At 38.7% G+C, this 13,548-nt stretch overlaps 1 protein-coding gene across 2 annotated transcripts in view; it reads left to right on the top strand.

Annotated features, from left to right (window-relative positions):
* Positions 1 to 623: 623 nt before the first annotated feature.
* Positions 624 to 13,548, top strand: part of scara5 (scavenger receptor class A, member 5 (putative)) — a 110,129-nt gene continuing 97,204 nt past the window's right edge. Inside the window, exons 1-2 of one of the 2 annotated variants that reach the window (XM_067573245.1) lie at positions 624 to 1,063; positions 7,569 to 7,686. In XM_067573245.1, coding sequence (XP_067429346.1) covers positions 7,575 to 7,686 — 112 coding nt within the window. In that variant the 5' untranslated portion in view covers positions 624 to 1,063; positions 7,569 to 7,574. Of the gene's footprint in view, positions 1,064 to 7,563; positions 7,687 to 13,548 lie in introns of both variants that reach the window. The other variant, XM_067573244.1, reaches the window with a different exon arrangement.

The raw sequence follows: 13,548 nt of genomic DNA, 5'->3' as shown, positions 1-13,548 counted from the left end.
ATGTTTTGCCTGCTTAGTGTTTTCAAAGCCCAGGTATGACACTTGAATAAAAGTATACATTAATTTGTGTCATCATAGGACAAACCACTACATGTAGTGTCATGTTACTAGTGAACTTTGCATACATGAAAAGTTATTCTTAATAGCTCTTTTCATGCTTTATTTGCAGGGTTCCAGTTCTATACCTTACTAACTTTCAAATGCACTCTTGCTCTATAAATAAAAATTGTTTTGCATTTCATTCGCTTACATAAGTGTCTGAGTCTATATGGAGTGTTAATGGAACAAGCCAAAAACGAGGAAAATACAACTAATTTGGCAAAAGTGAAGTTTACGATCTCAGCAACTATTGTTTCCAATGTTTGGATGATAAATTGAGTAAATCTTAAGTAATATATAATGCATATAGATATACTGTATTCCATCATCCTAAATGCCTAAATGAGATCAGACAAAGCTAACACTGGAATCTTTCAAATATGGTCAGATATCGTCTTGGCTTGATTTATGGGATTGACGAGGGGTTCATGAAGGCATCATCACTAGTCCAGGTAGGCTGTGTAAGTGAAGGCTAAAGACAGATTTTTTTTTTTTATCCATTCAAAGAATTCATTTTTATTCTCCAAACTTTACAAAACAATACCAGCTGATCTATACATCAACATACAACCTGCTTACACCCGACAGAGGGCGCACGTGTATAGCAGGGCAAGCGGCCTTTCTTTACCTTCCTCTCTTTTTGTACATCAGCTGCTCGGCAGGCAGAGCAAACTTCAGCTGTGAGTTTTGTGATGGTCACATGATGATGTTGTGGGTATATTACTCCCAATGTCTCAGCTTGTCCCTCACAGAGCTGACTGTCTGCCTGCTGCAGTGAGAGGGACTGTGCATGGTGCAGTGTTTTACTCTTCCTGCCTGTTTCATTTAATAACACTGAGGGAGTGAACCAAGGCAAGGTTGGAGTTACAGCGTCAAGCCGCAACTTTTTGTGGGAAACTATGAGAAACGTGGAGCTGTGATTTTTTATTTTTTTTTTTTAAATTTCCAGTTGACAGCTGACAAGGTGAGAGAGCTTGCTTCTCTTGTTTTGCATTCAAGTTTGCTGTTTAAAGTATAACTCAGACATAACATGTTAACTTCTAGTAAAATGCATTAACCCTTAAATCCTCTCTGAGTGTGTATAGTGTCATTGCAGCTGTTTTTAGCCTCAGTTGATTGTGTGTCACCTGTCATAGCTTTCAAGTTTCAAGTTAGCCTGTCAAGTTTTTTCCTTTTTCAAATTATTGCAGGACATGGAAATATTTTGTATTTCCATTGGATATTAAGTCACATAAATCAACTCTTTATATGCATATCAGCATGTTTGGACATTTTGATGTTAAATAGTGGGTTTTTGATGAATAGGGATTGTGCAAAAGCTTAGTTTAGAGATGCATGCCCTTTTTAAGTATCAACAGGTTGTAACTGACGTGTTTAATACCTGAAAAAGGCAGCATCAGTGTAATACTTCCTGATTTATTGTTGGGTCCATTGAAGGCCACACGTTGACCTTTAAGGCGGTAAATTGGTTGACATCTGTTAAAATTTTATTACAACTAGGCTGGATGGCATCAGTTAAACAGCTGATTTACTGCATGTTATTTATCACACTGCTGTGTGCTACAAAAAGACCGGAAACACACATTTAATGAACTCATCCGCAGAAAATTGTTGCTTTGTGTTTCAGCGGTCATGGGTGAAGTATCTCTGCTTTGAATTAAGCGAGAAAATGGGTTAATGTTGCACATGGATGATTGAGCAATGACATGGGGTGTTGCCTATGTATAGAGAGAGATGGTGCTTTCAATTGCTTCAGCTAAGCCACCCACGTCTGTGATTTGAAGGCATAAAATCAACACCCCAGCACATTAAGGTGCTTTTTATTGATAATAACTAGATGGCTTAACAGACCCTGCAAGAATTAAAGTTAATTGTATATATGTAGGATGTAATATGCAACAGACAACTAACTTTTTCAATTGTTTTTAATTCATTACATGCCCCATATGTTCTCATTGCCTGCTCTGTTAGTAGGTAAGTATAGGTAATTTATACATTGGGATCATGTTTTAAACAGTTATGAAGGCAGCAGAGACCACACGCGCTGGTTCCCTCCCTCACAGACAATTGGATGCTCAGTTGGGGGCAAAATCTCACGAAGCGGCGACGCATGACAAGATAATTGTTTCCTCTGTTGCTGAGTGAATCTCTCTTTCTGTCTCTCAGTTCACCACCAACTGTCACTCACTGCCTCTCAGTGCATTTTTCTGTGAAATAGACTAAACCCAAAGTTGTCTGGAGCTGTTGCAGAGTCTCTCCATATACCACCAAAACTTTATAAAGGAGATGAAGAGAGGCAGTAATGACAAGTGTAGATCAACGAATCACCAGCTAAGAGGAGATCTGAAGCTAAATCCACTGCCACCAAAGTATTTTTTATATTTCAGATAAAGCTTAAAAGTACATTTCTGGTGGTTTATATATGTTCCCCACAATGATGATAAAACTGGATGCAACATCAGATTTGGATTAATTTACTATTTCCAGTGCACTGTACCCATCTAATGCACATAAGACATTGGCTACCTCTAGCCTAATTAGTGGCCTCTCTTTATGGACATATTTGCTAATTGAACTTAAGTTCAACGGTTTTTTGTTTGTTTGCGCCAAGTTCCTATATGCCAAAAACAAGATCTACCACAGCTATTTTAGTTTCTTAAAACAATCAAGTAGACATTTAGTTTGACCTTTTGGGAAATATGCTTATTGCTTTGTTTCCAAGAGTTAGCTGAGAAGATATATACCACTCTAATGGCAATTAACCTAGCTTAGCATAAAGACTGTAAGCAGGTGGAAACTCTAGCCCATGGGTGTATTAAAGGAACTGGATACTGGACTATTCACCAGTTAATGAAAATTGCTTGCCTGGCATACAACCAAAAAAAGTTTTCTAGTCTCCGAGTTTGCTTCCACATTTCTCAGCCCACTGAATATGCACAGTAGTGTTTCTCCACTCTGTCTCTTTCACAATGGCGGTCTATGGGGAAAATACTTTTTGGGCCACAGGGGATTGTTTTGAAACTATTAGCTCGCTTGAAGCCAAGCTAACTGTCTCCTTGCTCCAGCTTCATATTCAATGGATAGATATGGGAGTGGTATTGATCTTCTCATCTAACTGCCAGAAAGAAAACAAAGAACCATATTTCACAACATGGGACATAGCATGTCGAATTATTAAGTCCTCACTGTAATGAATATGGACGAAAAACATTGTTTGGTAATGACTAAAAGAAACCTTGTTTCTTTTATGTGAAATTCCCAATTTGGAAGGTGCTCATGTACATAAGATGTACAATTTCCTTTCCACTTATTCCAAACTGGATTGTCCTCAAAATGAAGACATAACATTCATCTTCTCAACTTTGGAGGTCCCTGATAAACATGTGGACAAACTAAGTTTAACATCTGACAATATTTGAGTCTCAAATGGTCAATAAGATGTAAAGTCATACTTTGTCTTAAGTGCAGCTTTTCTTCTTGGCTAGTTGTCACACTGCATCTTGAATCATTTGATGTGATTGGACAGAGCTCTGAGAGGAAAGCCGCCAGTCATTTGAGGGATGAGGAGAGTAGAAATCCGCTTCCCGTAAGGATCCAGTCACGTTAGACCTGATGATAGCAGAGGCCTAAGGGAGTCCAACGCCATGATGAACAGCTGATACTGTGCATCAAAGGCTTTAGTTTCATCAGGAAAAATACTTTTTTTTTTAATGTTCGTGATTCCTGGTGGTTTGGATGTGAATGTTTTGGACTTGGAAGTGGTTTTCAGGGCCTTTTTTCAGTTGTGTTCAGTAGGGCTGAAACTATCAAATATTTTTTTGATTAAACAATTGGTCCTCAACCCAAAGATATTCAGTTTACTGTCATAGAAGACTAAATAAAGCAGAAAGTACTCACATTTGAGAAGTTAGAGTCAGAGAATTTCAAACTTTTTCTTAAAAAATGACTCAGCGTTATTAATCGATTAATCAACTAATCATTGCAACTCTAACGGTCAGTACTGCTACTCCTGATAGAGCATACTCTGCAAATGGAAACTTCACCTGTTTTTGTTGTGTTTTGGTTTAACTTGCCCTTTAAATCTGACCAATACTATGCATATCACACAGTTAGTGGTTTTCTTACTTGACTTTTTTTCCTTCTAAATTTCTATTTTTCATTTTGTCTGCAGTTGCAGAGATAATGAGAGCAGACAGAGGTGACTCTTTGTGTTCCCACCATCCTTGGTTGGCACTGAGCAACAGAGACCAACTAAGTGTGTGATAAAAGAGTGTCACCACACAAAACTCAGTGTAATTAGATGATAACTCACCTCATGCACACACCCACGCACACAAACACACACTGTAGATACAGTCACACACAGGGGTATGGAGGGTTTAGGGAAATCTCCTAGCAGCCTTAATGGTTTCTGCCTAGCTTCAGTCTAAATGTCAACCTGACCCCTCTATCCCCTCTGTAATGAGAAAGTCCAGACTGAGCACTTTTTAACGACTTTGTCAAACACTCACAGATCTGCCGCTGGAGCTTGTGGGAGTTTCACACCCATCGTCTCCCGTCTGCAGCAGATTTAATTTTATCCCTCTATCGAGTCGTCTATGTCTATTCTGTCATGAGCCTTTTTCTATTTATTCTGTGGTCCCTTTCACTTTATTCATATGGCAGCCATATTTGACGTAGCGTGGGAAACCCTACCCAAACTAGAAGAGCAAACACGCTCAACTCATAGTAGATAGTCGGTGTATGGCTGCAAGCTAATGTGACTTGACTAACTCGTTCTACCCAGAAAGAAGTGAGCAACTCATTGGCATTCTTCATCAGTTATTCTTGAACAAAAAAAATATGAAATCCAATTAAAAACTGAGTTGTCAAATCGTAGATTTTGTTCCAGATTTGCAAATAGTAACTCAACAATGGCTGCACCTGCTGGATGTCAACAGCCTATTTAAGATTGAATTACTTCTTGTGATGATAAGTGGCTTCTGAGACACTCCCCTCTCCCGGGAGATGTTTTCATTAGATTTATGTGCCCATATGGCCTCTGGTTTTGGAAGGAGGACAAGTTGGAACTCTCCCATAACCATATCTGTCAAAGCTCCCTTCATTCTTCACCCTTCTGAATTCATGTGGTTAAATATTTGAGTGTCTGCTTAAGATACAAATATTTCTCAAGTCCAACTTTTGCATTTTTGGGAAATTATGTCCTCAGCTCTACAAAGCATTGTAGCGCCTTTCAGCTCGTTGTTTTGGTTTTCTGGTTCGCAACTTCACTGATGGGGTTTACTCTTACCACTCTCATCAACCCCATTCCCAGCTACAGCAGGCAGCTGTTCTCAGCAAAAAAACCCACAATAAACCCACTATATTCTGACTGCACAACACCAAACGGCAGCCAGAAAGCTTAGCAATTAGCTGGTGAACACAGTGGAGCATTTAGCATCTTAATAGTAACATATTTCCCTCAGGAGTTATTGGAAACCAAAATAGAGCTAAAATGAGAGTGAATATTAGTCTTGAATGTATCAGGTGGCAACAAACACGACTCTAAGTGAATGCTAATGTTGTTCAGTGTATCCTTGATGTGTAAATAAGAAACAGTTTTCCATTCAACATAGTATGGTGGTAATAGTGTATGTTAAAGTTGTGTTCAAAGCTTTTTGTGCTCAATCAATACAGGTTAAAGTTACACTTTTATCTGTCTTCCCTGATCCATAGATGCTTGTTGGGATTCACTGTATTGACAACACACTTGTAATATTATCATTTTTTTTCTCTTTGTTTTGATGATTGCTCCTAAAACACTTGAAACATGATTACATGGGGGTTGTGTACCCAGTATTGCCATTGTTGATGAATTCAAATAAAGTTACGCTTTTAGAAATGGAAATGAATCCTATACATTATTTGTTTTCACATTGTTGTCAAATTCTTGCGAGTGTTTTGGATGCTTATTCGAAAAAGAAGATAGGGAGAAGACAAGCATGTGCAGTGATTTGGACATTGCACTGGTGTAAGTCAAATAAATTCCCTTAACTGGATGTCTAGGCTCATGTTTGGGGACAGAATGACTAGTTTTAGACATTTAGAAAGACCTTGGAGCAGAACCGTTGTTCCTGTGTGTTGAAAGGAACCAGTTGAGGTGGTTCGGATGGCTGATCAGGATGCCTCCTGGATGATTCCCTGTGGAGAATTTCCAGGCATGTCAAATTGGGAGGAAACCACTGGGCAGACCCAAAACACACTGGAGGGATTTTATATCTCATCTGGCCTGGGAATAGCTTGGCATCCCCCAGGGAGCACTGGAGAATGAGATGGACGCCTGGGCTTCTTGTTGGCCTACTGCCACCAGAACCCAGATAAGTGGTGCATGTAGTCAGCACTTTGTTCAATTGCCATTAGGGCTATGGCACATTTTGGAAGAACTGGCAAGGCAGTTCTGAGCTCCCCAGTGTCCCAATATTGTTTGACTGGACTAATAATGGAGGTTTTTTTGTTGTAATATGTTCTGATGGCAATTGCTGATTGCTGAACACATCTGAAAACAATATACCTTTTTATGAGAATCCTTGCCCGCTACCACACACTCCTCATGGGAAGTTAGTAGGAAAGGTGAATCAGTTTTTTCTTGCCCGTCAACTGACCCATGTTTTATGCACATCCATTCATAGCTTTTTAAAATATCCGGCTAAAAGGCAAACAGGCACATGGAGTGGGGCAAAAACACAAACCCTGTCCAGCTCTGTTGGCAGAGGAAACAAATCACATAACACTAGAGAGACGGCCACAATCCTCAAACCACAAGGATTTCCTTCAGTTTGTTTAGCTTGGACCTACATCTTTGTGTATGTGTGCATGTATGTGTGCATGTATGTGTCCGTGCGTATGTGTGCGTGCGTGCCTGCGTGCATGCCTGTACTGGAGCTTGAAAAGTGCAACAGAGACAGCTTGTCCACCTCATTAACAGCACTAGAGGGCAGCAAAGGTAACAAACACATGTGTTGAAACTTCTATACCTGTGAGGACCCTCATACTTCATTGTGGTGTTGATTGTAGGGACAAAGACTGACTTTAACTTTGGGCAAAATCTTCCCATAGTGTACAACTAAGTTTAGATATGGTGGCTGAGAAGGTAATAACATATTATTCATATCATTTTTATACTCATCAAACCTTTTAGTGAAACTTCATACCCTGTTGGTGGATGTATTGCCATCATGGAGACCATTCCCATCAAGATAGAATGACTTTGTTTTGATTTGGGGGCAAGTGGACCCAAATCATGTTGGGAAATTTCTCCCACCTGTATAGTGGGGCAACTCTTAATTCATCTATTTAGGTTTTTCTTTCCTTTGTAACCCATATGTAGCTTGTAAATCATTTGGGTTTGTTATGGAGAGATGGCAGTGTCATATGTAATGAGAAACAGATCCTGTGAATCATACTGTTTGTGTCTTTTCTCCTCAGAGCAGGAAGAGATGGAGAACAAGGCCATGTATCTGAGTACATATGAAGAGAGAGAGAACGGATCCATGTATGAAGAGGCTTACGATGGACGCAACCTGTCCAAACTCAACCTGTGTGATGAAGGTAAGAGGAGAGTTCAGACCTGGAGGGTTTGAATATGGGGAAGCTGAAAACACTGAGCTGAAGTAAAGCTTGTTGATTTTGGGTTTAGAGATTTATAAAAAGGAGCAGATTGGTTTAAACATTATTCAACATATTCAACACATTCAACTAGACGCAGCCAAAATGTTATGTTTGTTGCTACAAGAGAAGCTGACCACTGTAATTCGCTGTAAATTATGCTCTCTTGCAACAAGGACAGTTCTGAATATCTTCCAGTACTAGAAACTGGGAAGAAAATCAGGGGAAAACATGAACTTGCCCTTTCTGTCATAGGGCTGCAAAGATCGAGATTATTTTCCTTATCAATTAATCAGTCAATCATTTTCTCAATTAATCAATCAGTCTTTTGGTTTATAAAATGTCATAAAATGGTGAAAAATGCGGATTACTGTTTCCCAAAGCCCAAGGTGTTGTCTTTTCCCGACTATCAATCCACAACCCAAAAACATTCTGTTTATTATCAGAAGCAGAAGTATTGTTCTTTAAAAAATGACTCAAAATAATGAATCAATCGTCAAAACAGTTGGCAATTAGTTTTCTGTCGATTGACTAATCGACTAATTGTTGGAGCTCTACCTCTAAGTAGGCAAAAGAAAACAAATGGTCAAACTGCCGAGTGGTTGTGATGCAAATGGTATTTTTAAGATTGAAATTTCACCCATATCTTTGACAGTTTTTGTCTAGTTTTGTTCATCATTTTTGTTTTTTTAAATTGTTCATAAGCCTGATACAAATTAGTTTCAGATCTTTTGAAAGCTGTAAATGATTTTCAGAAAGGGACTTTCTACAGAAGCATTTATGTGTGTAAACAGAAACGCCCACACACACTTAAAACAAACCAGTGTAGACTCAAGTGCACTAACACACATGCAGGCAATGCTGTCACTGTTTGGCATCTGCTCTTCCCTCTCTATGGTCATCTATGAAGGCCAGAAATGTCCAAGACCAACATCTGTGCAAGTATGCTTATATGAGTGTGTGTGTGTGTGTGTGCACGTGTGTGTGTGTGTTTGTGTGCGTGTGTGTGTGTGTGTGTGTGTGTGTGTGTGTGTGTGTGTGTGTGTGTGTGTGTACAGGTGCAGCTGAACGAATCCACAGTTGACCCTGTGGTGTTCTCAGGTTTCGACCCAGGGCTCTGCGAGTTTGGTGGGAAAGACTTAGAGAACATTAACTGGAGAATTTGTTGACATTTTAATGGAAAACGGACAATGACCTCACATATCAGAAAGACTGCTCTCTTCCAAGTCCGCTAATCCTAGAACATTTTCACACCTCGTTCAATTAGAGAAGATATTCCCAGCCCCAGACTGGGTTAAGCTCATGTGGGTAAAGCAGAAGAGAGCAAGCAGGCATTAGGTTTCTATGAGACACTGGCAAGGTTTAATTTTGAGTGGGAATGTGATCCAACTCTGATTCACCCAACTGCAAGGGTAGTGTGCATTATGGGTAAAACACACTTAGAATTATGGGTACAGAACAAGTAATGGAGAGCCAAAGTCATGGCGTCTCGTCCAGCTTAGCCTCTGTAACTCAATCTCTCACTCAGCCTTTCTTTCATCTGCCTTTCTGAAAAAATGAAGCGTGTTCATGGGGTTTTTGGGGTACTTTTACACTGTTATGATGTCTACCTTAAATATGGTCAAATTTCCAAAACTTGAGGTGAACATATGTAAAAATGCTCTCTGCACATCAAAAGCCATGGCTTCAGTCTGCTCTGAACGCTCCATTTTCAACATTACCTCTACTTCCTCCTTGTGATGACATCAGTTTGCTCATGCCCACAAAAGCCTTTTGTTACTAAGGTTGTTTCATTGGTTGTTCACAATGTCCTCTCCATACTTTGGATCAGATTTCAGTTCGAACATGGATGGATGTATTTGAGAAGTTGACATTTTGAGTAAAGAATGAGAACTACTACTGTTTGTTTACATAGCCTCTGGAGCAGCTGGAAGTCTGTCAGAGGCAGTTTCTGGGAACTCACCAATCAGAACAGAGTGGACTGATCGGGAGGGGGGGCCGTAAAGAGACAGGAGCTAAAACAGCCTGTTTCAGACAGAGGCTGAACTGAGAGGGAGATATATAAGGAGTTTTTTGAACTGTAAACCAAGTAAAGATATTCCAGTCGAGCCTCAGAATAAAAATATAAACCAGGAAATGTGCATATGTCCCCTTTAACATAGCTAAACAATGATTTCTATGTGAGCACAGAAAAAACTACAAGTGTGGCAACATTATTATAGACATGTCTGAGCTAGCCACAGCTCCTCGACTTGTCTTTGTTGAGCCGTGACATTCAGCCCGTAGACGTCTAGGGCTTATGGGAAATGATGTAAAGGTTGCTAAAAAAACATAAATCTTGAATAAACAAAGATATTAAATCATTATTCAAAAAAACTACCATCCTTATCTAAACATATAAAGCGAGCCAAACAACATACTGTTGAGAAATGCTCTGTTCCAAGGCTGAATTTTAAGTTATTAGCATAGTTATACATATCAATGGGGTTTTGAATGAGCTTTTCTTACTTCTGGACCACAACCTGGAAGTTCTGGTTTCACTTTGGTGCTCTATATTGTGAAAGAAAAATCAGGATTTATGGGAAATGTGGTGTGAACAATACCATTTCTACCATGGTTTGACTTGTGTACAGTAATTATAACAGCACATTACAGTTGCCATGACAATCATATGATAATGTGTGTATATACACACATAGATAAGCGTCTGTGTTGTTTTGTTTGGGAAACAAGTAGTGCTCACTATACAATGCTGTGTCCATGTATAGTCACTAATTTCACCAAAAACATCCAAATACAGACTGTGCCAGTAAATGACTCACCCTACTTCACCTTGAAATAAACAGACTCAGATATGTGTCAAAAGGTAGTTGTTGCACTTCCAAGTTTACTAATAAAATAAGCCTCTGAGTTTTGGCTAATCCTGCGCTAATCTGTCAGTTAAATCCTCTGTCTCTTTGTGTCTTACAGTAGAGTAAGTTGACAATACCATCACCAGACAGACATGACTCAGATGGAGCACACAGCAGCACAATAATGTGATTCCCAAATGTGTTAACAGTGACTTGATGACTAAGTATGGAACTCTTTGGTCTGATGTCCGTTGGATGGAAAGTGTTCACCTTGCCATTGAACATCTTTGAAAATGTGCAGTGCATTTAAAGTCTTGCCTTCTCTGCGTTTTGTTGTGTTTTATCTGTGAATAAAAGTTCTAAAAGCAGCAATACACAACACACAAAGATGTATTTTAAACCACAATATAACAAAACCCTCAACAAACATCCAACAAAGTTTAATAGTGAAAAAATGCCAAAAATTCTCATAATTCCAGCCTCTAAAATGTGAGAATTTTCTGATTTTCTCTGCTTTATATTATTGTAAATTGAATAAATTTGGTTTTTGAGACTGTTTTTGGACAGAAAAAGGAATTTAAGCCCTCACTTTAGGCTCTGGGAAAGCGTGATGGTGTTTATAAAAAATATTTTCTTGCATTTTATAGGATTAATTGATTAGTCTGTCAACAGAAAATTAATCAGCAACTATTTTAGTTGTTCATTAAGAAAAAATGCCAAACAATCACTGGTTCCAGCTTCTCACATATGACAATGTGTTGATTTGTTATTCAGTCTTAGTCAGATTAAACTAAAAATGTAGTTGTTACCTTGAGCTCTGGGAGCTTTTTCACATTTTTATACACTTAATGATAATTGATCAATCAAAAAAAAAAAAACAATTGACAGATTAATCAATAATGAAAAGCATTAGTCAAAGGAATTCTTGACATTCCTGCTTAGAGTTACAAAAAACCACTCTCATGTCTGTGCATTAAGTGCAGAGCTAATGCTATGAGTTGATTAGCCTAGCTTAGCATAAAGATTGGAAACAGCTATCCTGCCTCTCTCCAAAGTTCAACAATATACACCAACCAACATCTCTTAAACTCGTAATAAGCACTTTTTGCCTCATTCGTACAAGACTGTACAAGAACTGTAATGTGAACACAACAATTTGTGGTTTTATGAGGTGTTAACGAACTGTGAGTCTTGTGTGAAAATGAGATTGCTAGGCAACACTGCACAGAGCTCCTGGTTGGATGGAGAAACTCTTGTTTATTAAGAAATAGTTACAGGAAGTAACTCCGTCCAAAACCACAAAGTGTTGTTATAAACAAGTAAGATGTAAAGTATTACTTAAATTAAATTTGGACAAAGTCAGGCTAGCTATTTCCCTGTTTCCATATGCTAAGCTAAGCAAGTCAAGTCCCAGCTCTAGCTCCAAACTCAACACAGAAATGAGAAAGGTATTATCATCTAGTTCTCTGAAAGAAAGCATATTGCTCAAAATGCCTATACCTTCAAGGCCTTAAAACATCACATGCATGTCTTACATTAACGCTGGAGAAAGAAATGTCAGACAGCAAAGTAGGTGATAATTTCCGCCTTGAGCTCCAGACTGCTGGTTTTATTTCCCAGTCTGTTTTTTATAAAGGTGTTTGCATGATGTGCATTTGTTTTGTCTGTTCTTGAGAGTGTGTTTTGAAGTCCAGCATCAGTATAACTTGAGGGGCAGACTAGCTCAGAGTGCTATTTCTGTTTCTATACATTCCTAATATGTGACATACACACATCTGAGCCAGCTGTGTTTGTCTTACGCTGGAGCAGTGTATGTTCTTCATCAATACAGGGGGAGTGTGTATGTGTGTGTGTGTGTGTGTGTGCATCAGCAACAATTCACCAGTGTCCAGTGACAGATTGTCATGGTCCAAGTGAAACCATGCTGTCAGGAGGCCGCACAGGAGAATCAGTGTTTATATTTAAAAGTCAGGCTCAAGCAAACCTCATGACTGTTCACAGGAAGGTAGAATCTCATTATAAACTCATAATATCCCAGCGGGTGTAGTATGTGTCATAATGTTCTTGTCACATAGCCACAATGATTTCCCTGTCTGTTCATGCTTCACATCTTGCTGGCGTGTTTCCAAGAAGATATTTAATTTTGGTTTGACTTTCAACACAAACAGTTAGTCCTCAGTGGCAGCTGACACCTAAAGTGTGTCAACACCTCTGGTATTCACACTGATTTTAATGACATTTCTGTTTTCCCTAAATAGTTGACAGTTGATCTTTCACTAAACTCCTCCCTTAATTCAATCGTACTGTAGCTTAGCAACCATAACCAGGCACAGGATGTGGGTCAATCTTTGAAGTCAACATTCAGAAAAGGTGGGAACTGAACTCAATATCCAAAGAAGATAGATAGATTAGAAGGTGCTGCCTTTTTTGTTGTTTTGTTTATTTTTATCAATCCAAAATGAGTTAGCCTTCATATTCTTTCTTTCTAACTTAACATAGTTCAGATGCTTACTATAATATAGAAAAACGTACTTGCACAAGCAACATGAATGCGAAATTTATGCTGTATTCTTTTAGTATTTTTTAAGAATATGTTTACTTTTACAATGTTTAGCAAATATATCAGTTAAAACTCCCTAAATTCAATAAACAGTAGGAAAGCCACTACTTGCTACGTTCTGCATGTGTCAGTCTAGCCCCAGTTTGCATCCATTCCATTTCTTTAAAAGATAAATATTTTGTGACGTTTGAAAAACCCACAAGATCGTAAAACACACTGCTCTGAATGTATTTCCAGAATCTTCAGAATCTTCTAACCATCTGGATGAAAAAAAATTCTGTCTGTTGCACAACTTTTTTAACCCTTTTACCAAGTTGTAACTTTCATATTTAGTTAACCAGTAGCTGCCAACTTTGTTTGGATTAGGAAACAGCTTCACAACTTGAAAAGGGT

This window comes from Thunnus thynnus, chromosome 18, assembly GCF_963924715.1.
Source record: "Thunnus thynnus chromosome 18, fThuThy2.1, whole genome shotgun sequence".
Lineage (NCBI taxonomy): Eukaryota > Metazoa > Chordata > Actinopteri > Scombriformes > Scombridae > Thunnus > Thunnus thynnus.
Note: the sequence above shows the minus strand (reverse complement) of the source record. Positions and strands in the feature narration are given on the sequence as shown.